This window comes from Antennarius striatus, chromosome 23, assembly GCF_040054535.1.
Source record: "Antennarius striatus isolate MH-2024 chromosome 23, ASM4005453v1, whole genome shotgun sequence".
Lineage (NCBI taxonomy): Eukaryota > Metazoa > Chordata > Actinopteri > Lophiiformes > Antennariidae > Antennarius > Antennarius striatus.
In genome coordinates this window covers 333,358-356,938 of record NC_090798.1, presented here as the reverse complement: position 1 = coordinate 356,938, position 23,581 = coordinate 333,358, and the positions used below count along the sequence as shown (strand labels likewise).

Genomic DNA, 23,581 nt, shown 5'->3' with positions numbered 1-23,581 from the left:
TATTACTAGTTAAGGTTTGATCTCTATTACTAGTTAAGGTTTGATCTCTATTACTAGTTAAGGTTTGATCTCTATTACTAGTTAAGGTTTGATCTCTATTACTAGTTAAGGTTTGATCTTCATTATTAGTTAAGGTTTGATCTTCATTACTAGTTAAGGTTTGATCTCTATTACTAGTTAAGGTTTGATCTCTATTACTAGTTAAGGTTTGATCTCTATTACTAGTTAAGGTTTGATCTCTATTACTAGTTAAGGTTTGATCTCTATTACTAGTTAAGGTTTGATCTCTATTACTAGTTAAGGTTTGATCTCCATTATTAGTTAAGGTTTGATCTCTATTACTAGTTAAGGTTTGATTTCTATTACTAGTTAAGGTTTGATTTCTATTATTAGTTAAGGTTTGATCTCTATTACTAGTTAAGGTTTGATCTCTATTACTAGTTAAGGTTTGATCTTCATTATTAGTTAAGGTTTGATCTCCATTATTAGTTAAGGTTTGATCTTTATTATTAGTTAAGGTTTGATCTCTATTATTAGTTAAGGTTTTATCTTCATTATTAGTTAAGGTTTGATCTCTATTATTAGTTAAGGTTTGATCTTCATTATTAGTTAAGGTTTGATCTTCATTATTAGTTAAGGTTTGATCTTCATTATTAGTTAAGGTTTGATCTCTATTATTAGTTAAGGTTTGATCTTCATTATTAGTTAAGGTTTGATCTCTATTATTAGTTAAGGTTTGATCTTCATTATTAGTTAAGGTTTGATCTCTATTATTAGTTAAGGTTTGATCTCTATTATTAGTTAAGGTTTGATCTCTATTACTAGTTAAGGTTTGATCTCTATTACTAGTTAAGGTTTGATCTCTATTACTAGTTAAGGTTTGATCTTCATTATTAGTTAAGGTTTGATCTCTATTATTAGTTAAGGTTTGATCTCTATTACTAGTTAAGGTTTGATCTCTATTACTAGTTAAGGTTTGATCTCTATTACTAGTTAAGGTTTGATCTTCATTATTAGTTAAGGTTTGATCTTCATTATTAGTTAAGGTTTGATCTTCATTATTAGTTTCCTTGTGTTGTGATCTTTATTATTTGTATGTTATTGTTTATTGTTTGTTCCCTGGAGAAGAGAGTTGTGTAAACAAACAAACAAACACAGCTGTTCAGCCTCCTGTGTCGGCTGACAGCCTGGTGTGTTGTTGATGTTACCTGATGTAATGACTGGAAGTGTTCCTGTGTTTATGTTCGTTCTTTGCCTTTTTAATCAATAAAGACTCTAAACCCACATGATGGATTCTGGGCTTTCTTTCCTGTTTGGTTCAATAAAGCTTAAGTTTAATGTGACCTGAAGGACCTGTGTCAGCTGACATTCCTCTCCATCGCCTCACTTTCTGCAGATCCTTCAGAGGAAGTCATCGAGTCCTCCCAGAGACGTGAACGTTTTCCACATCTGCAGCAGCGGATGGAGATGTGCAGGTTTTTATTTAAATAAACTGAAAAAAATTGCACACATGCATTGTTTAAAACATGACAATACATCATTCATGTAGCATTGAGAAGCAGCCCCATACAAAGGGTTCATTATGACCGGCTGGCTCCCTCCTCTGGCTCCCAGTGAGTGTGCACCAGCATTGCAGATCACATCTCACTGGAAGTGCACGCAGCCCTACGGACGTGCTTCCTCCACCGCTCCTGTGTTGCTGCCTGCAGGCATGAAAGGCTCGTTTGTGTAGTTTGGTGCAAATTCCTCCACGCACCGGGAAGTAGTGTTTTTTTAGATTGCAGTTCGTGCGTCACTGCGTGATGTTACTGTGATATCGGAAGAAATACATGTATTAGTGGCCCATTTAAGGAGTTAAGTAACAGTCATGGGAAAACAAGGATAGGGATTGCTAGTATGCAAAAAATAAGTTTGATTTGTAGCGTTAGCTACAATGTTTTTTGTAGCTAACTACTTTCCTTCAGTCTGCCTAGACTACTGCTGTAATTCTCACGTACTGTTAAGTGTTTACTTTCCAACCTTTACTACTTTCCTTCAGGAAACTTCTGCCACCTCTGAAGCTCTAACAAACTGAATCAAACTGTGCAAATGTATGATCTGGATTTAACGCCGCTTCTATTTTAATTTGAAATGTGTTGAGCTGACGAGGCCGACAGATGAGCGTGTGACGGTTTTAGCAGACGTTAACGTGTGATCCGTGTGCCTGAAGGCTCCAGGTTATTCAGACCATACGGACATGATCACCCAGAACCCGTTCAGCTGCTGTCAGAGACTCCTGGAACAGAACGCCTCGGCCCCCACCTTTACTCCTGGAAGGGAGGGTTGGTGTGTCTAGGGGGAGCTCTTGTCTGGAGTTGGAGCTTCACGGCGTTCGGGGGTGGGTTCAGAGTTGTGGGGGGGTTTAGGGTCACGATTAAGTAGGCAAACAAGAAGGAAGTGAGAGAAGAGGAGATGCTCACATTTGTTTTTACATTTATCTGATTCACAACCAAAACCTTTAACTGGTGAAACATCAAGGTGTGTGAGAACTATTGACCTCACGAGCCGCGACCTTTAGGGTCCCATCGTCATCACACGACACACAACTGTCTTTTCAACACACTCAGTATTTCTGAGCGTTTCCTGCAGATCAAACATCCTCAAACGTACAGTTTCCATGTTTGTGGATCAGATTTTTATCCCAGAATCCCCCAAAAATAGACCCTGAACTCTGAGTCTAAGCTGCTCACACACACACACACACACACACACACACACACACACACACACACATAAAAGCAGGGAATCGCCTCTTATTACAGGGAGAAATAATGTGCCTTTGGCTGCGTTTGCCTTGAAGTTGTGCACCAGGATGTAGTTTGGTAATAAAAGCGGGTGACGCAGGCGGGGAGGCATCCTCCCCCCCCTTGAGAGCTCTCTGAGAGCTCTGGAACAGGCCGGCCCGTCTCTTCCTGCAGAATGTCCTGTTCTCTGCTGTTTGCGTTGGCTGGCGTCCGCGCTGCGTCGTCTTTTATCATCACTTCCTTTGAGTCTCCTCACACTGGGCTCTTTGTGGGCGGGGGTTTGTGGAGCAGATGGGAGCAGGAATGTTCCGGCAGCATCGTCGGTCAGGGAGGGGGGGCTGCGTGTTGTTGCCCCTCCTGGAACCATCTGGGGGCTCTTTTAATTGCTCCTGATCCACCTTGTGTTGTGGTGGGTCCAGTTCTAATCGGGTTCTTGTCGTCCGGCCAAACCTCACCAAGGTAACCCCCCCACCCCAGTCCTTCATGCCCTTCAACCCCCCCCCCTATAAACATGTTCTGCCTCGCTCGCAGCCTCGAGGCCTGCGGCGCTTCGCCGCTCACCTTCCTGCTCATCCCACTCACTTCCTGTCAGGTTTCTTTCGCCCCCCCCCCGTTTACACCTCCCCCCGTCACCACCTGATGTCATGGCGACCGTTATTATTCTATTATCTACCACAGGATTGGCTGACGTCACGGCACCATCGCCCAGAAAGCCCTGGCCTCATCTGCCCCCCCCCCCCACGCTGGTAGGTCGTGATGGAAACGTCTGCCTGCTATTTAAAGGGGGGGGGGTGGTTGGTGCCCTCAAAATACAGGCTGTCTAGAAACAGGAAGTGCCATCGCCCTGAACGCAGCAGCGCTCGACGCCCCCCCCTTCTACCCCCCTCCCTTTCTTCTCCTCACGGCTGAACGGAGGCTCCAGCAAAACAGCCCTCATGCTTATCAGAGAATTATGCACCCCCCCTCTGAATGGTACACACACACACACACACAGAGACTCTTTTCACCCTCCACCATGTCCTATCTGGCTGTCTCCCATACTCTTGTGCCCCCCCCCATCCACCCCCCCCCCCCCAACATGCCTGAGTAGCTGCCTGGAGATGAAGGAGCTAATTAATTTGATTTAGCCGTCCTCACTCTGGCAGTGGAAAAACCAGCCCCCCCCTCCCACACGCCATATCACCCCCCCTCCCAGATGATTTTCCACCTATCCTCTCCAGTCTCCTTTGGCAACCCCCCCCCCCCCCTTTGCGCTGATTCGGTTTATCCGCCTGTAACCCGCGTGCGGCCTGTTCTGGTTTTTATTGTTTCTCATCACGCGTGACGTCACAGCTCCTGGATCAAGAACCCGGATGACGAAACGCCGCTCCTGTCACGTGATCCCCTTCAACTTACGCAACCTACGCAACGCGACTGTCCCGCCTCGGCCGCCATCCACCCGTCCATCCCAGCGCTTCCACTTCCTGCGCCTTCATCCTGTTGGGACGCGCGCTCCCCGACGCGCGCACACGCTCAAACACGCACGCGCAGGGCTCAGAATAGCCGCTGCGTGACGTGTGGGTTCTAATCTGTCCGCGTTGTCTGGCAGGCGCAGCGCCTCGAACTCGTCAACCCCCCCTTTCCTTTTTTCTTTTTTAGCTGAAACTGAAGGAGTTTTTAGAAACGTCAGCGCTCCACGTTTCACCAGCCGCGTCTGCTGAAGCTGAACACGCGTGAACTTTTGTCTGCTGACGGAAGCGTTTTAGTCAAAAGGTCACGGAGAACAACGGAGCAAACTTGTGTTTTTCTGCTCCGCGTTGCGTTCGTGAGGAAACTGAGTCACGGTGGAGACGATCCGCTGCGGCGGAACGGAGCAGAGATTAGGTAACGGCTCCGCTGGAACATCTCCCGCATTCCCCGCCTGTTAATCATCACAGCCCTCAGATTCCCCTCGCAGGTTCGCGGCTCACGCCAAACAAAAAGGGATTTAAACCCAAACCATAAAGTCACATCCACGCTGCAAAAACCCCTCTGGCGAGGAGAGGAAGAATCTCTGCAGCCTGTTGTGGTTTCCATGAAGACAGATTCTCCTCTGCTGCCATTTTTGACGTTTTTCCACTGGAGGAAGGACGGCGGGTCAGAACGTTTGGTTTTACTGGCAGTAAAAGAAAATGTGCTCTTGGTTTGGGCCAACTCAGAGTCTCCTCCGCAGGCCTCTCTCTGCGTCTGGAAAACATTTGAAAACTACCTGAAAATGTGGTCCGGGCTGTTCCTGACGTCACAACACGCACCTGGCGCGTGACGACACACCGATTACATAACAGCAATTAATCGTTGCTCCACAGATGAGATCGTTTATTCGCTGGTTGGCGCGGGAGGGAGGAAGGATGACACCCGTGAGACCAGAAATGAGGATTTAAGCTGGAACCTTTTGTTTATTTGTTTGTTTACACCCTCCGGTCTCAATCTGACTTCCTGCGCACTTTCGTGCGATTTCTTGGCATTAAAGTCCCGCTTGGCGCAGATGTGTGGGGCAGCGGTTCGCCTGGAGCGCCTCTCCCGCAGCTGGACGTCCAGGCGGGTTCCGGTCGGGGCTGAACCGGATGCTCCGGGTTGTTGATCCGGTGCCCTGACGTTTGTTTTTTTGTAAACATCGGAGCAGCGCGAGCTCGGACGTGTTCCGGCACGCTCCGGTCTCCTCATTGCAGATCGCCTCCCCCTCCCACGTGACGCCCCTTGCGTCTGCGAGACCACGCCGAGGGATTAACGCCCTTTTTTCCGTCTCCGCGTGACGACGAATGTAAACACGCTCATCCGCGCCCCGCACATCCCAGAGACGGATGCGTGATTTTCCTCCCGACTCTCGGTCCTTCGAACGGGCCACGGAGAACACGGACCGGACAGCCGCCGCCCCCCCCGGAGCCCCGCTTCCCCCCCAGAAACCACCGGCAGCTGAACCCGTCGACCGTTGATCCACTTCCCGCTATGACCTCAGCCCACGTCACCGGAGAGCAGGTCAGTCATCCGTCACGTCCAGCCTAGATGTCCGGTAAACACGAGGGGGGGGGGGGTTCCGACGGAAGGGTGTGATATTCGATCTGCAGGTTTATTTGGGTTTTTTCAGGTTTAATCCGGTTTATTCGGGTTCATTCTGGTTTAATCCGGTCCGCGGTCTAACGGGAATGTTTTCCGGTCCGGACGGGTCTGACGGTGTTTCCTTCCAGCCCTGACAGATTGTTTACCAGACCAGGGATTCCCACAGTTTTCACCCCCTGACCTCCAAATGACGTCATAAAAACCAGAATCCAAGCACACATGACGTTCTGATTGGTGGATTTGTGGATTTAACTTCGATCAATTATCTTCCAATGAGCTCATCTGAGAGGTGTCTCACCCCTGGGGGGGTCCCGGCTCTCACTTTGGGACCCCTTGTTGACGGCGTAAAGGAGGGTTTCTGGGGTTACCCCCCTCAGGTTCTCTGTTAGGTGTAGGGGTGTGGCCACGCACGCTGTTTCCAGGTGTGCAACTGATAATCGGTTCGGTTTAACAAACACGGTGAATGGATTAACCTTTCCTGGTGTGGGACCTTAAGTTTTCTGAATGGGCATTGATCAGTCAGGTTGTGGTCTTCCTCGCTTCGACTAGTGCTTGGCTAAGGCAAGTTAGCATCGCCAGCGTGGCTTCACGCTGTGCACAAGATAATTGTGCTGTAGTTTGTGGCGGAGGAGCCACTCATGCAGACACTCACAGCTTTGGACCGTTCAATGTCTCTACTGCACCAATTACCGAGCAACAATCAGACCACACGGTTTCTCTACTGCACCGATTACTGAGCAACAATCAGATGATACGATGTCTCTACTGCACGAATTACCGAACAACAATCGGACCATACGTTGTCTCTATTGCACCGATTAATCAGCAACAATTGGACCATTCAGTGTCCCTACTGCATGACTACTGAGCAACAATCGGACCGTACAGTGTCTCCACTGCACCGATTGCTGAGCGACAACTGGCCTGTAAGGTGTCTCTACTGCACCTACTATAGAGCAACAATCAAACCATGTGTTGTCTTTACCGATTACCAAGCAGCAATCGACCATATCGTCTCTACTGCACCGATTACTGAGCAACAATCGGACCGTGCGTTGTCTTTACCAATTACCGAGCAACAATCGGACCATACAGTGTCTCTACTGTACCGATTACTGAGTAACAATAGGACCGAACGGTGTCTCTACTGCACCAATTACCGAGCAACAATCGGACTGTACGGTGCCTCTACTGCAAGGATTACTGGGCAACCATCAGACCATACAATGTCTCTACTGAACTGATTACTGAGCAATAGTCGGACCGTACGGTGTCTCTACCGATTACCGAGCAAAAATCGGATCATATGGTGTCTGTGCTGCACCGATTACTGAGCAACAATCTGACCATACAGTGTCTCTACTGCACCAATTACTGAGCAACAATCGGACCATACGGTGTCTCTACTGCACCAATTACTGAGCAACAATCGGACCATACGGTGTCTCTACTGCACCAATTACTGAGCAACAATCAGACCATACAGTGTCTCTACTGCACCAATTACTGAGCAACAATCGGACCATACGGTGTCTTGACCGATTACCAAGCAACAATCAGACCATACTGTGTCTCTACTACACTGATTACTAAGCAACAATTGGACCATATGGTGTCTCTGCTGCACCTATTATTGAGCACCAATCGGACCAGTTGTTCTCTCTACTGAACCAATTACTGAGCAACAATCGGACCACACGGTGTCCCTACTACATGATTACTGAGCAACAATCAGACCGTACGTTGTCTCTACTGCACCGATTACTGAGCACCGTGTCTGTGAGCGACTTGAAGCTCTGTTGTCTGTCTGTTCTCAGTTCAGCCGTCACAATGGAGTTTATTCTGCTAAAAACGAACACGTCTGAACTGGACTGTTGAGGAGTCGGTTTAACGTTTGAACAGCCCTCATGTTGTTTCGCTGATGGTGATTATGGGATGTCGTAGTGAGCTAATCGTGTTCTCCACCAAGATGGCCTCCTAACTTCCTGGTCTATTCAGATGTGCTGCCTGGTTGGATGGGGGGGGGGTGTCTGAATACAGAGTGTGTGCCGCGGGACAATGCCAACACATGTGTGTGTGGAGGAAGTGGCCACACGTCTGGTGCACACACACACACACACACACACACACACACACACACACACACACACACCCCCCGTTGGACAGAAAAGCCTCTGGTTTCACGCAGACGTGTTGGTTCTAGCTCGTGTCCCGTCTTCATTACTCCCAGCATGCTTTGGAAACGTGGAGGAGCACATGGGGGGGGGGGGGGTTGTCCAACTCGGCGAGCCAGAGGGGTCACAAGGACATGGACCAATCCCAGAGCGGTTCCCATGGAGACGAGTGTGGCAGCATACAATGAGGGCGAGAGCGACTAATGAAAGAGAGGGAGTGGGGAGGGGTAGGCGGAGGGCGGGGTGCTGGCGTCAGGGTTCAGTTGGTGGGTACTGGGGGGGGCCGGGGGTGTCGGCGCCGCTCTGGAGGACACTGGGAAACACGATGGTGCTGCAGCACAACAGTCCTGGAACATTCTTCACCCCCTCCTCTGGTTCTGTGGCCCCTCCAGCTGATAGATTCGTGTCCTGACGCCCCCTGGTGGCGACGCAGGGAAACGTGTCTTTGGACTTTCCACCGACGTCGGCCAAGAGCCGCCACGAAACCGACCAACCGGAAGCCATACCCGGAAGCGGCCTCCATGTGGTGCGTTGTTTTTCCTGTGTTAGCGTGTTAGCCTGTTAGCGTGTTAGCGCAGTCCTTTCTCAGCGGTCCTCTGTCGGTACCTGACCGGATCGCGCTTCCTCCACTCTCGTGTTTCACGTGACGATTGGTTTACGTGTCACGAGGAGCGCGACTCAGTCGGAGGAATCGGTTGCGTAATGTCTGCAGGGAGCGTTCACAAGCGTCATGTGACCATCACGGGATCATGTGTTCATCACGGCGTCGGCACAGAGGATGGGTTATCAATCAATCATCCTCCGTCTCCAGGTTTTGCCGAAACATCCCCCGCTAGCCGTGAGTAAAGTCACGACCTACTGACCCCGGTTCTCCCGTCACGTTCAGGTTCGTGACGGGATGCTAGCATCGCGACCTTTCCCACCGCCAGAGGCTGAACAGCTCGCGGCGTGTTAGCTTGTGGCCCGTTAGCTCGCGGCGTGTTCGCTTGTGGCCCTTTAGCTCGCGGCGTGTTCGCTTGTGGCCCGTTAGCTCGCGGCTTGTTCGCTTGTGGCCCGTTAGCTCGCGGCGTGTTCGCTTGTGGCCCGTTAGCTCGCGGCGTGTTCGCTTGTGGCCCGTTAGCTCGCGGCGTGTTCGCTTGTGGCCCGTTAGCTCGCGGCGTGTTCGCTTGTGGCCCGTTAGCTCGCGGCGTGTTCGCTTGTGGCCCGTTAGCTCGCGGCGTGTTCGCTTGTGGCCCGTTAGCTTGCGGCCCGTTAGCCCGATCGCCTTGTGTTCGTTCGCCCGCGGTATGTTCGTTAGCTCGCTGGGGGCGTGTTCCCTTCCTCGGGCGATCACACACATGCACACATGGCCGCCATCAGTCTGCTCTCCTGTTGTCATGGCGATGACGCGTTCGGGCCTTCAGTCACCGCCGCGGCTCACATGTAATGTTTCACCACCACCAGAGGACCCCCCCCCCGGTATATCTGATGCCCTGGATCTGCATCTCCTCTGGGGTCACTTGGGGGCGGAGTCCGACGGGTTGGGGGTGTTTTCCAGTGGGGGGTCGTCTAATGGGGGGGTCGGGTTTCATCTTTTAAAATGTCGGATGTCCTGCAAAGGCAGAGTGCAGTATCTGTCAGGATGAACATCTGACGCGTCGCTCCTGGGGGGCCGCGGGGCCCCTGCAGCGGCACTCCGACCGCTTCCTGGTGTTGTTGCCCCCCCCTCGGCGCTGCTTTAACCCCTCGTTCCCCTTGAACTCCTCTCCCAGGACGGTCCCAAGCGGTCGCTGTCGCCACGTCGCCCCCCACACCCCCCCTTGCCGACCCCCCCTCGCCGTCTCTCTGTTTGTTTGCCCCCCCCTCCATGTGCCCGGGGTTTTTCGACTTGGCGTAGTTCCTGTTTGCATTCAGCCATTTTGGGGACTCAGCGCTCATAACAAACTGCTTAAATGGCGTCCTCTGCTGCTCTCCCTCGCCTCCCCCCTCCCTCACCCGTCCCTCCCCCCTCCCTCACCCGTCCCTCCCCCCTCCCTCGCTCCCCCCTCCCTCCTCGCCCCCCCCCTCCGCCGATCGCCGGCTTTGTGTATAGAAAGTAGTTTGTGTGCAGAGACAGAGGAACAACACTCCCAAATAAAAAGAAGATTGGATTCTGTGCTGGGGGGGTGGGGGGGTGGGGGGTTGGTTTTGGCGGCGTTCATTCGGGGGGGGGCAGAGAGAGAGAGAGGGCGAGCGAGAGAGGAGTGTGAGAATCGCTCCTGCCCTCTGTCTTCACACACTGCTGCCTGTGTGTGTGTGTGTGTGTGTGTGTGTGTGTGTGTGTGTGTGTGTGTGTGTGTGTGTGTGTGTGTGTGTGTGTGTGTGTGTGTGTGCGCCGCCTCTCCCTCCCGTCTCTCCCTCACACACTCAGACACACACACACGGAGGGGGAGACTCATCGCAGCAGAGATGCAGCAGGAGGTTTTCAGAGGTACGTTCTGACGCCGCGTCGTTCTGTTGTTTCCTGTGTCGTTCAGCTCCGCTGGGGGGGCGGCGTGGACTTGGGGGGCGGCGTGATCTGGGGGGCGCGGCGTGGAGCGGGTGGCGTGGCGGCGGTCGCTTCGCACGTGAAGAGGAAGAAAAGGTTTTTATTTTAGTGTGCGTGTCGGGGCGTGAGCGGTGTGTGTGTGTGTGTGTGTGTGCGTGTGTGTGCGTGTGCGTGTGTGTGTGTGTGTGTGCGTGTGCGTGTGCGTGTGCGTGTGTGCGTGCGTGTGCGTGTGTGTGTGTGTGTGTGTGCGTGTGTGTGTGTGTGTGTTCCTGGTGCACCACGCAGTTCCTTTTCCAGCCATGACGCCTTTTTTTTTTCACATCAAACTTTTAATTTGGCGGTGCGTCTGGCGTCGCCGCTGTTCGCCGCGGACGGGGGGGTGGGGGGGTCCCACATGCGTCACAGACGTGAGCTTTGTCATTGGGGGGGCTTTAACGCATCAGGCAGTTCGCCCCCCATCTACTTGAACCCAGAGTCAGAGGAAGTGTTTTCTAGACATCTGTGTTGAGCAGCAGCGAACGTCACTGCTGATGTTGTTATTTTGGGGGGGGGGGCATCCAGCCCCCCCCTCAGTGTTCCCAGCAGGTTGTTGTGTCAGAGCCCCCCCTCCGCTCCGGCAGCAAAGAGCAGATTGATGTCATCGGCCCCATTGTGGCTCCTGAAGCCCAGCTTTACCCCCAACAGCATCTGCTGGAGCTCCACATTCCTGCCCCCCCACCCTGGTACCCCCCGCCGCCCCCATGGTACCCCCACCCAGTGTCAAACGTACGGAATATATGACCTGCGCCGCCATGGTGGCAGAGGTCATAGGTCAGGCAGCAGGAAGTGCCCTGTCTGGCTGTTTTGTGATCTCAGGCTGATGATGTCATTGGGGGCGGGGTTAAGGGGGGCGGGGTTAAGGGGGGTTCTGTTTTGGTTGTTTGAGCGTCGACGGTTGAGTTCTCGTTTTCTGCTGCGACGCAACGTCTGGAGTGTGTGTGTTGTTTGAAACAGGAAGTGGACCCGTACAGGAAGTAGACCCGTACAGGAAGTGGACCCGTACAGGAAGTAGACCCGTACAGGAAGTGGTCCCGTACAGGAAGTGGACCCATACAGGAAGTAGACCCGTACAGGAAGTAGACCCGTACAGGAAGTGGTCCCGTACAGGAAGTAGACCCGTACAGGAAGTGGACCCGTACAGGAAGTGGACCCGTACAGGAAGTGGACCTGTACAGGAAGTAGACCCGTACAGGAAGTGGACCCGTACAGGAAGTGGACCTGAATAGGAAGTAGATCCGTACAGGAAGTAGACCCGTACAGGAAGTGGACCCGTATAGGAAGTGGACCCGTATAGGAAATGGACCCATACAGGAAGTGGACCCGTACAGGAAGTGGACTCGTACAGGAAGTGGACCCGTACAGGAAGTGGACCCGTACAGGAAGTAGCTGCAGCACCTCGTCCTCCACGCCGCTCACGATGGTGGGGGGCGTTCCTCCCCTCCCCTCTGACAGGGACTGTCGGTTAAGTTGAAAATGATTTGGGGGGGTCACCTGACAAAGGTGGGGGGGTGTTTCCTCTTCAGGGGTGTGTTTATTTTGCTCATCAGCGCCGTCGGTCCGTTTGTTACCGTAGTGAGGCGCCGGGCATAGAGATGGGGGGGGGGTGTTTGGATGGGGGGGGCACTGGTGTGTGGACTGGCGTGCCAAAACACAAGTTGATGGTTTCCACACGGAGGGGTGTGGGGGGGGCACGTTGGAAGTTACCCCCGACTCTCACACCAGCAGAACCACCTCCATCCCCCCTGTCTGCCCCCCACCCCCCCAGCCCATCTGGCTGTCTCTGCACTCTGGGCTGGGGGGTTGTAGACGGTTCAGTAGCCGGTCTTTCTAACAATGCCCTCCCCCCAGCCACACACACACACACACACCAACTGCTGATGGTTGGGCCCCTCTGCCCCCCCCCACACTGACACCCCCCCACACACACACACACTCATTCTCCTGGCTGCTGGCTCCCGGCTGGAACGCTGAGGCCCCCCCACATTCCGCCCCGCTGGCCGTCTCCTTTTAAAGCCTAAAGGCAGGAGGTGTCAGACCCCCCCTGATTGGAAGTGGCGTCTTTCCTTTGGTTGAAGCCTAATTGTTGACGTGTGAAACCCCCCCAACCATAACCCGAACCCCCCCGGCGTTAGGAACACACCAAACTCAGACCCACTTCCTGTTTCCAGCGTGGCGGTCTCGATCTGTCAGGTTGCTGTGAACTTCCTGTGCTATCAGCCCCCACCCCCCCACCTTGAGGGCGCTGGTGGTCGTTACACCTCATGGTCACGTGACTCTCGTCCAGCCAATGGGACGACGGATCTGAAATAACAAATCAGGTGATTTTAGCGGCGCTGGAGAGGTTTAGAAGGTTTCCTGTTCTCATCCTTTAACGCTGGAATGCTAACGTTCACTAATCCACCAATCCATTTAAGGTCGGTAGTCACATGATACCGTACACACATCCTATTGGCTGACAGAATCAGGAAGTGTTCTACGTTCTGTGAGTCTCAGACTTCTGTGAGACACAGTGTTTAAACAGTCTATCAGAGTGTTTTAGAGGAAATACAGATAGGAGGTGGTTTAATATCAGAATGGGGGGGTTCAGAAACGTTTAAATTACCATAAAGAATAAATAATATAATAGTATAATGATATAATAACAATAATAAAAATATAATAATAATTATTATAATAATATAATAACAATAAGTAAAAATAATATAATAATAAATACAATAATAATATAATAATAAATACAATAATAATATAATAATAAATACAATAATAATATAATAATAAATACAATAATAATATAATAATAAATACAATAATAATATAATAATAAATACAATAATAATATAATAATAAATACAATAATAATGTAATAATAAATAGATTGTCGCCTGTAACCTGAACACAGAACCAGATATTAAACATCAGGGGGGTCATACTGTTTTTATCTGTGAGGTGAGTCCGGGGGGGGGGTCGTGTTCGTCGTTTTCCTGGAGCTGCGCTGAATCATCGCTGGCGTTCAGAGGAGGACGGCGAGGAGAGAAATGAGCGGAGGACGTTTTCTGTCCTTGTGATTGCTCAACGGTTCACGGCCCCCGACCGCCGCTGACGTCCTGTCGGCGTGACGCAACGCCGCCGCGTCACCGCGGAATGTTTGGAGTATCGATCGTTGAACAATAGCTGCTCTCACACGTAGAGAAGGTTTCAATCCGGGGTCACACTGGAGCAGCGGGGTCACACTGGAGCAGCGGGGCTGCTGGGTAACATCTTCCTGTTCCTGTAGCAACGCGTCGTTAGATCACTGACCCTCCAGCGTCAGGAGGCGTCCCGCCCCCATATCCGTTTGTTTCCCACAGCCGTGACGTTCTCGTGAGTCTTGTGAGTAATTAGTCGTGCGCCAGCTGTGAACCTGTTTGTGCAACATGGATTTGCGACGCCGCGAGCGTGACGAGCTGAACGCCTCGCAGGCCGACCAACACGCCGCTCCGCACGGAACATCCTGTGACGGTTTAGGCGTGAACACTCGTGGCCCCCCCCTTTCACAACAAGAACCAGCTGAAGGTGTGTGTGTCGTGCGTTCACGCTCGCGGCGCCCCAGACGGCGTCTCTCAGCTCTGCTGCGTCACGGAGAGATGAAGGCAGACGAGCGAGGAGGCGTCGCACGCAGCTTCCTGTTGGCGGCTGGCGTGAGAGGAGACGTGACATTTTTAGCTCTAACAGCCCCCTCCCCCAGCGGCACCGCGACCCCCGTCAGGAGGATCCTCTGTAGATCGCCCATCGCTCAGCGAAGGTGAAACGCGGTGAGGCCTCGTCAGGCGGCGCCTGGTCAGAGACACAGGAACCGGTTTGGCTGCTCCTGTGGAAAACAAGCCCCGCCCACTGCGCCTGTGTCCCGACGCCTTTTTGGTTTGAATATTATTTACATCAGAACGCCTCCATGGTGAACCGGTGTGTGTGTGTGTGTGTGTGTGTGTGTGTGTGTGTGTGTGTGTGTGTGTGTGTGTGTGTGTGTGTCTGTGTGTGTGTGTGTGTGTGTGTGTGTGTGTGTGTGTGTCTGTGTGTGTGTGTGTGTGTGTGTGTGTCTGTGTGTCTGTGTGTGTGTGTCTGTGTGTGTGTGTGTGTGTGTCTGTGTGTGTCTGTGTGTCTGTGTGTCTGTGTGTGTGTGTCTGTGTGTGTGTGTGTGTGTGTGTCTGTGTGTGTGTGTGTGTGTCTGTGTGTGTGTGTGTGTGTGTGTGTCTGTGTGTCTGTGTGTGTGTGTGTGTGTGTGTGTGTGTGTGTGTGTGTGTGTGTGTGCTGCTCTAAACGCTGGTTTCCCCCCGTCTCCTGATCTCTTTCTCTGCAATAACAGAGCTGACCTAGTTTCTGCCTGTTCAGGCTGCCTGTGGAATTTTACCGCGGCCTGCCTTCCTGCCCCTCTGCCTCCTGCCTTCCTGCCCCTCTGCCTCCTGCCTTCCTGCCCCTCTGCCTCCTGCCTTCCTGCCCCTCTGCCTCCTGCCTTCCTGCCCCTCTGCCTCCTGCCTTCCTGCCCCTCTGCCTCCTGCCCCTCTGCCTCCTGCCCCTCTGCCTCCTGCCCCTCTGCCTCCTGCCCTTCTGCCTTCCTGCCCTCCCGGCTGTGTTGCTGCGTGACAGGACGTCCCTCTTCCTCGGGTCGTCCCGTCCTGATGGCGTCTGCGTTCTCCTCCCGTCTCTAACAGACGGTCTCTCGTCCAATCAGATGTCGTCTCTCGCTGACCCGCCGCCATCGCAGGAGGACGTCGTCGTCAGCCGCGGCGGCGGCGGGATTAGAACGGACACGCGTGTAGCCGCAGCTCCAGTGAGATTGAAGCGGAGCAGAAAAACAGCCCCCCCCCCGCTCCGCTGCACCGACCCCCCCTCCTGACTTCGCCTTCACAAATTAATGGTTCAGCCGCTGCCAGGCGCGGCTAACGAGGCGTCAGCTCACACGGCGCGATAGCGGGATTATTTTTACACGCGTGACGCCGGCGGCTTCCAGCAGAGCGTTTCCTGCATCCTGATGAGGGCTGAGCGTCGACCAATCAGACGCCAGGAATGTTGGCGGGCGTGTGGAATGAAGGCTGAAATCTAAACCAGCTCCGCTGCAGACCCCCCCATCCTGGCTTCGTTTTCTTTTCCGCGGCGACGCCTTCGCGTGTGACGTGAATCCTGATCTCTGTTCAGGCTTCATGCGTGTTTGATGCGTGTTTGATGCGTGTTTGATACGTGTCTAACGCGTGTCTCTGCTCTCTTCCAGATTGCGTGGGGGGGTCATGGTGTCCGGTGAGAAGGTGTGGGACCCCCACCACGCGGGCCTCGTCCAGTCACGTCTGAGTGAGCAACACCTGGCTGCTGGGCCCCCCCCCATCTGCGACCCCCCCCGTAGTGCGCCTCAGATCCAGCGGGCCTCGCCTCTGTCTTCCCCCCCACGGTCGCTGGCGGCTGCAGACGCCCCCCCGCCGCCCCCACCCGTCAGGTCCTGCTCCAGGAAGCCGGCACAGCGCCCCCCAGCGGCCCCCCAGCTCCACGACGACGAAGAGGAGGAGGAGATGAAGGGGAAGCGTCAGGGGGGGCGCGTGGGGGCCGCGGTGGACGAGCGGCTGGAGGACGCGGCCGATGGACCGAAAAACGCTAAGATCACGCTGAGCTTCCCGCTCAGCGCCGCCCCCCTCCCCGCCTCGCTCACGTCCCCCCACCACTGTCACGGCGCTTCCTCCTCCTGCGCTTCCCCCCACCGGCGACAGCCCCCCCCCAGGACAGACGAGGGCTCGCTGTGGAAGCTGGACGCCACCACCGACGTGAAGCACCGGCCCTTTAAGAGGCATGAGGGCTCGCCCTCCCCCTCGCCGGCCCCCTCCCCCATGTCTGTCCACGCCCTCATCAGGAAGGACCTGAAGGCCCCGCCCCCCCAGAAGTGCTCCAAGTTCAGCCCAGAGACTCAGTACCCCATGTCGCCCCCCCGGGCCTCCGGCGGGCCTTTGGGTGGGGGGTACGGCGCTGACGGGTGGGAGGGGGGGCACCGGCTGTCCAATGGGACGGCCTCCCCCTCCAAGACCACCCAGATCCTCTTCAACCTGAGCTCGGCCTATCAGAGGGGGGCAGACGGCGAGAGGCGGGACAAACTGACGGGACGCCCGGCGGGGAAGCTGGGCGGCCCCCACGGGCCGAGTCTGCACCCGCCCACCCTGCACCTCCCTCCGCCCCTCCCGCCGCCTCCCCCCCCACCGTCCGAGGGTCTGACAGCGCCCCCCCACTCGTCCTCCTACCCCCCCACCGACGGCCTGAAGGCGGAGCTGATCTGCGGCGTGTGCCACCGGCTGTTTAGCTCCGCCTCCTCGCTGACGGTGCACATGCGTCTGCACCGGGGGGGCCGCGCCCTCAGCTGCCGCTACTGCGGGAAAACCTTCATCCACAGCAAGAGGCTGGCGTCCCACGAGGGCGCCTGCCGCCTGCCCCCGCCCCTCGGCGCCAGCCCCCCCGCACTGACCCTGCAGCCCAAGGCGGAGCCACTGGAGGACGGCGAGGTGCGCGTGGAGGGGGGGGTGGCGGTGGGGGGCGCGGACATCGCCAAGGCGCGGGCAGGGAAGAAGGGGCGCGGCCTCCTGGCGCGTCTCCACGGCGACGAGGCGTCCCCCGAGCCGCCGGGGGGCGACGAGCAGCACTTTGTGAAGGTGGTGGACGGCAGCGTGATCTACTTCTGCTCCGTGTGCGAGCGCTCATACATGACGCTGTCCAGCCTGAAGCGCCACTCCAACGTGCACTCGTGGCGCCGCCGCTACCCGTGTCACTACTGCGACAAGGTGTTCGCCCTCGCCGAGTACCGCACCAAGCACGAGGTGTGGCACACCGGCGAGCGCCGCTACCAGTGCATCTTCTGCTGGGACGCCTTCGCCACCTACTACAACCTGAAGACGCACCAGAAGGCCATCCACGGCATTAGCCCCGCCCTCATCTGCAGCGAGAAGACGGCCAATGGCGGCTACCGGCAGAAGGCCGACGCCCTCAAGCTGTACCGCCTGCTGCCCATGCGTGCCCACAAGAGGCCCTACAAGACCTACAACGACAGCCTGCACAACGGCCTGCTGCTGCCCCCCCCCGGTGATGCCCCCGCCCTTGCCCTGCCCGGCCTGAGCTGCCCCCTGGCCCCCGGGGACCTGCAAAGCATCATGGGAGGGCTCAAGCCCGACCCGGACGCGTTCCCCGACGGCTTCCCAGTGTCCGTAGAGCAGAGAGACGTCGCCGCACTCCCGCAGCCCCCCCAATCCGACGTCAGGAAACACGACGGCGAGGCCAGAGACGGCGGGGGGGGCGGCTTCAAACCCCCCAGTAGCAGCAAAACCAAAACTCCCAAGAGCCTTAGGGGCGAGGCCAGCATGCCGTCGGTCATCACGTACGGACACAAACCCTCCGTCATCGTCCGCGGGGGGGGCGCGGCGTCCACCGTCATCGTCCACAGCAACCAGGTGGCCCCCGCCAGCGACAAAGCCCCCGCCCGCCGCCCCTCCCCCGAACACAAGGGCGGCTCCAGGTCGGTCAAAGTCGGCGCCGAAAGCCCCCGCAAGAGGGTGAGAGAGGGTTCGGACGCCCCCGACGACCCCCCGGGGGGCAAAACAGAGGCGGGGGCAGGTAAACCCACCCACAAGTCACGCAAGTCCCACAGCAGGGGTGACCCCGCCCACCAGAAGCACCCGTCGGCGGAGGCGGGGCCACTGTGTCAGATCACCGTACGCATCGGGGAGGAGGCCATCGTGAAGAGAAGCATCTCTGAGACGGACCTGAGGAGGGACAGCCTGCCCCCCCCCAAGGTGAAACGTACCGACGCCCCCGGCGTGACGCGGGACGCCCGCCCCCACCACCACAAGCACCGCCCCCACCGCCGGACCAGCGCGGAGGCACCGGCCAACGAGGGGCGAGCTGAGGCGGGGGAGGAGAGCGGCGACCCCCCCCATGTGAGGGAGTACTTCTTCCGTCAGGGGGTGCGCGAGGCGGACAGCGACCAGGACGACCTGTGGCGGCCCTACTACTCCTACAAGCCCAAGAGGAAGACCCCCCCCCACCTGCAGAGGGCGCGGCTCTGGCAGAGGAAGCTCCAGTTCAAGCGCTCCCTCCGGCTGAAGCGGCGGGCGGAGCGGCTGAAGCCCCCCCCCAGCAAAGACACCAACAAATCACATGACGAGGAGGAGGAGGGGAAGTCCGAGGAGGCGGAGCCAAAAGCAGACGAGAGGAAGAAGCCCCCTCCCCCTGAAGAAGAGAAAGCCACCGCCGCTCCTCGATCCCCCAAGCCCCCCGTGACCCCGCCAGCGCCCCCCCCGGCGGTGAGGCGGCGGCCGTGGACCAATGGGAACGCGGCGGAGTGCGGGACGTGCGGCTGCTGGTTCTCCAGCCCCCGCCGGAGGGACAAACACGAGCTGCGCCACCTGCTGGAGTTCGTCTGCCTGTTCTGCCGCGCCGCCTTCCCCTCCCGCGACAAGCTGGAGGACCACCAGAGGGCGCTGCACCCCCCCGCGCCCCCCGTCGACGGGGGCGGGGCCAAGCCTGCGTCAGACGGCGTCAAGCACGACGAAGACAAAGCGGGGGCGCTGGCGAGCAGCCCCCACCGCCTCAGCAGGCGGGCGTTGTCCCGACACACCTGCCCCCGCTGTCACAAGGTGTGCAAGACGGCGTCGGCGCTCACGCGCCACGCCCGGCGCCACGAGCTCAGCAGCTCCCCCGAGAGGGAGGGGGAGGACTCTGCGCCCAAAACCCCAGAGGCCGTCAGCGCCTCGAGACGCATGGACCCCCCCACCGCGCTCTCCGTCTCCGTCATCAGCTACTCCACACCTGACGGCCAATCGGGCGACCCCCCGGCGCCGCGGCACGACGAGCAGAGGGAGGAGCCGCAGGGGGCGGAGCCCGACACCACGCCGCCTCCACCTCCAGCCCCAGAGTCCCGCCCACAGAACCCAGCCCCCGCCTCAGAGTCCGTCACGCCAGCCCCGCCCGACTCCACGCCGGCCCCGCCCCCCGCCCCCCAGAGCGTGCTGGTCATGAACGCGTCAGAGTGCCTGGACTTCCGCACCCCCAACAAGAAGAGCCAGCCCCCCAGGAAGGCACCCCCTGTGACATCACAGACCAGAATAACCACTGCTGCTCCTCCTGTTTCCATGACGACGGCTCTCGTCTCTGAGGGAGGATTCGCTCAACGCGACGGGGGCTTTATGGACCGAGAGCGGCCGGGTGGGAGGGGGGCTTTCATCAGCGCCGCTTACGACACCCCCCCGCTGGCCCAGGACCTGAGCGTGGGCCCCGCCTCCCGGAGCCCCTCCCCCACTGAGGCACAGGACCTGACCATGTCCTCCATCTTGGCCCGGGAGGAGCGGGAGCGGCAGCGGGGGAGGGACAGGGGGGCCACGAGCAGCGTCGCCCCCAACGACCAGATCTCCCTGCTGGTCCCGAAGGAGGAGCCTCTAAGCCCCGCCCCGTCCCCCCCCCACGCCCCCACTCAAACCACTATGAACGCACCTTCCCCACACATCCACCCCCCCACGCCCCCCCGCCGCTCCCCCCCCACCATTGGACTGTTGCCCCCAGCCAGTCGCCAGGTTCACCCCAGCCCCCCAGGACTGGAGCGGCTGCCCCTGCCCACGGGGGCCGTCGGCCCCGGGGAGCGCCCCTCCGCCCACGCCCTGCTCCTCCCCCGCACCCCCCAGCGGCCGAACTCCGTTTCTTCCAGAGACTCTCAGCAGGGAGACGCCCCCCCCACGGGCTACCCCGGCCAGAACTACCCCCCCGCTGCTCCTGCCCCCGATGGCTACCGCCCCGGCAAGAAGCAGGAGGAGCTGCTGGCGTCCTCCTACCCCGGGGGGGCGCTGCCCTTCGGCCCCCTGGGGAAGATGCTGGTGCCCAACGGGGGGGAGCTGAAGCTGCCCTTCTACCCTGACCCCTACCAGCTGCTCTACGGCCCCCCCCTGCTGGCCTACCCCTACAACCTAGCAGCGCTTCCTGTGGCCCTCAACATGATGGCCCCTGGGGGGGGGGACAAAGTGGAGCCCCTCCCGTTCCTCCCGGCCATCTTCAACTACGCCGCCGCTGCCGGCCCCTACGTGGGCTCCGCCCCCCACGCCCTCCTGGCCAATCCGGGCCTCTACAGCGGTGGGGGCGGGGGCGGGGGCAAGAAGCAGCGGGATAGCAGCAGCAAACCGTAGGACGGGAGGCTCCCATGAGGATTACAGTGGGGGGGTCGGATGGGGGGGCCGACCCCCCCACTCTTCTGTAAGGCTAGAGACCCGAGCGGGGGGGTTAAACCAGGAGGACGCTGAAGGGAGAGGGAGCACAGAACCGGGGGGGGGGGTTACCATGGCGACGCATCACAACCCCCCCATCTCCTGCTCACTTCTCCCCCCCCCCTCTGTAGTCGTAGATCAATCTTCCTCTGACTCATCGTATCGACCAATAAGAACTGCTTGTAGTCATGTGACGTCTGCTTCCCTTTATCGCCGCCCTGCTGGAGGAGAACCCCCCAGGGTCAGCTGGACACGCAGCAACTGTTCTGTTAGCGTTAGCATGCACGTGTGTGGGGGGGGTGTGCATGCAGAGGGCGGGGCAGGTAGCGCTGGGTATCTGTGAAGGTGTGTGTGTGTGTGTGTGTGTGTGTGTGTGTGTGTGTGTGTGTGTGTGTGTGTAGATCATTCCCTGTGAGACACAGCATTCCTTCCTGTTGGAATAGCGACTGTAGGTCAGCGTGTTTAGAGGCGATTCGTCCAATCAGCACGCAGCTCCAGCTTCATCCAGACGCTGTGGGGCATCTGGAGCGTTTAGTTCTGCCTTCCTGCCCCTGGCGGTGGTCACTGCCCCTGTAGCTGCTGACGCGTAGCGACCACTGGGAGGAGGGAGGCTGTAGATCGTTGCACTTCTGTTCTCATCTCATTTCCTTCACATAAAAAAAGGAAAAAGAATAAAAAACAATCCGCCTTCATCCTGTCGCCTCTCAGCCTCTGATTGGAGGAAAATAGCTCCGCCTCCGACGCCAGGAGGAAACGCGTGACAGGAAGTAAAGAGAAGGGTTTCAGGGTATGGAGGTATTTCTGGATAGGAACATGACTATTGGGGCGTCAGAAACGACTTTGGGGACCTGAAGGGTTTTTCTGCCCCCCCCCCAGCTGATGGGGGGGGTGGAGTCGAGGTAGGAAAGGGTGGAGCTTAGCGCCGCTCTGCGGCGGCGGGTTCTCCTGGAGCGTTTGTTTTTTTACGTGTAATGTTCTTTATATTTGTTTAGCTCTCTGACCAGATTGGAAACGGCTTTAGTGAACTGGGGGGGTTGGGGGTACGGGGGGGTAAACTTAAGAATATGAATGTAAATGTAGTCATGAGGTTAATGAAGTACAGCTGCATTAATGTAGAGTCGGTTCAGTCCTGTTCTGTTTGACACAATAACCTGTTAAGCGTGTAACATTGGTATATATCCAGTAGTGCTAGGGCGTGTCCACAGGGCGTGTCCGCAGGGCGTGTCCGCAGGGCGTGTCCACAGGGCGTGTCCGCAGGGCGTGTCCGCAGGGCGTGTCCGCAGGGCGTGTCCGCAGGGCGTGTCCACAGGGCGTGTCCGTAGGGCGTGTCCGTAGACCACAGCATGAGCACCGGCTTCCTGTTTATCTCAGCCAATCGGCTTCCTGCCACCGTTATATCTCCATCATCTGTTTATCATTTTATTTCATTTTATTCACTATAAACCGTTTAAATATTCACCAGGTTCACCATTAAGGGGTCGCCCCCCCTCCCTCCAGAAGACACTCGAACGACTGATGCACATACGTGTGTGTGTGTGTGTGTGTGTGTGTGTGTGTGTGTGTGTGTGTGTGTGTGTGTGTGTGTGTGTGTGGTGGTTTCTGGAGTGTCAAATCACGAGTGTGACCAACAGTGGAGGGATGGGAGGGGGGGAGGAGAGGGGAGGAGTTGCCGTGGCGACCCCTGGGGTGTGGCTACAAGCCTTTTGCGTGTTGGGGGCGTGGTCTGTACGACGGGGTGAACATGAAAACCAAAATACTGTAAATCAGCCTGAGCAGCGACCCTCCCCTCCCCACCCCCAGGGGGCGACATACGGCCCCCCCACCTCGTTCCTGTGGGTCTCAGGGCCTCGCTGTTGTTGCTGTAGTGACACGTGCTTAGAGCTGGGGGGCCCGGGGGGGTCACATATTTACTGTATGTGTATCTGACATGAATGTGCCTCTGCTTTGATATTTAATGGAGTAGACGTGATCTGCCCTGGTGCCCCGGTGTCCTGGTGCCCCAGTGTCCTGGTGCCCCGGTGTCCTGGTGCCCCTGGTGTCCTGGTGCCCCTGGGCCCTGGTGTCCTGGTGCCCCTGGTGTCCTGCTGCCCCAGTGTCCTGGTGCCCCAGGTGTCCTGGTGCCCCTGGTGCCCCCGGGGCCCTGGTGCCCCCGGTGTCCTGGTGCCCCGGTGTCCTGGTGCCCCTGGTGCCCCTGGTGTCCTGGTGCCCCAGTGTCCTGGTGCCCCGGGGCCCTGGTGCCCCTGGGCCCTGGTGCCCCTGGTGCCCCGGGGCCCTGATGCCCCTGGGCCCTGGTGCCCCGGGGCCCCGGCACCAGAGGAAGACCACTCTAGAGATGGAGTCCACGGCTCTGATTGGAGCGTCATAGGTGTAGGGGCGTGGCTAACCTGTTGGTATTGTGTATACATTTAGGGTAATACTGTGCCATATAGAGCCCACAAAATATGTTCATGTTATTTTTAAAACAGACGTTTTAATGTTGCCTGATGACTTTGTCTTTAGATTTGATACGAAGGCTTGTAGCCACAGCTCTCCAAAGTCTGTAGTCTGTCCCCACTTCCTCTTCCTCTCCCTCTCCCTCTTCCTCTTCCTCTCCCCTCGTTTCCGTCTCCTTTTCTTTCTCTTTTGCTGCAATCAAACAAATAAAGTATTAACCTGATGACCAGTGGAATCCGCTCCCGGCTGCTCTCTCTGTCGTCTGATTGTCCGTCGGCTTTTTTCTTTTTCTGGACTCCTTCTGGGTTTTCCTCCTTGTGA

At 56.8% G+C, this 23,581-nt stretch overlaps 1 protein-coding gene across 1 annotated transcript; it reads left to right on the top strand.

Annotated features, from left to right (window-relative positions):
* The first annotated feature begins 1,452 nt into the window (after nucleotides 1-1,452).
* On the top strand, nucleotides 1,453-23,500 carry zbtb4 (zinc finger and BTB domain containing 4). Its single transcript, XM_068307771.1, has 2 exons — nucleotides 1,453-1,475; nucleotides 15,823-23,500. Exons 1-2 carry the CDS (start codon nucleotides 1,468-1,470, stop codon nucleotides 20,747-20,749), a joined length of 4,935 nt encoding a protein of 1,644 aa, XP_068163872.1. The 5' UTR covers nucleotides 1,453-1,467; the 3' UTR covers nucleotides 20,750-23,500.
* The last annotated feature ends 81 nt before the right edge of the window (nucleotides 23,501-23,581 follow it).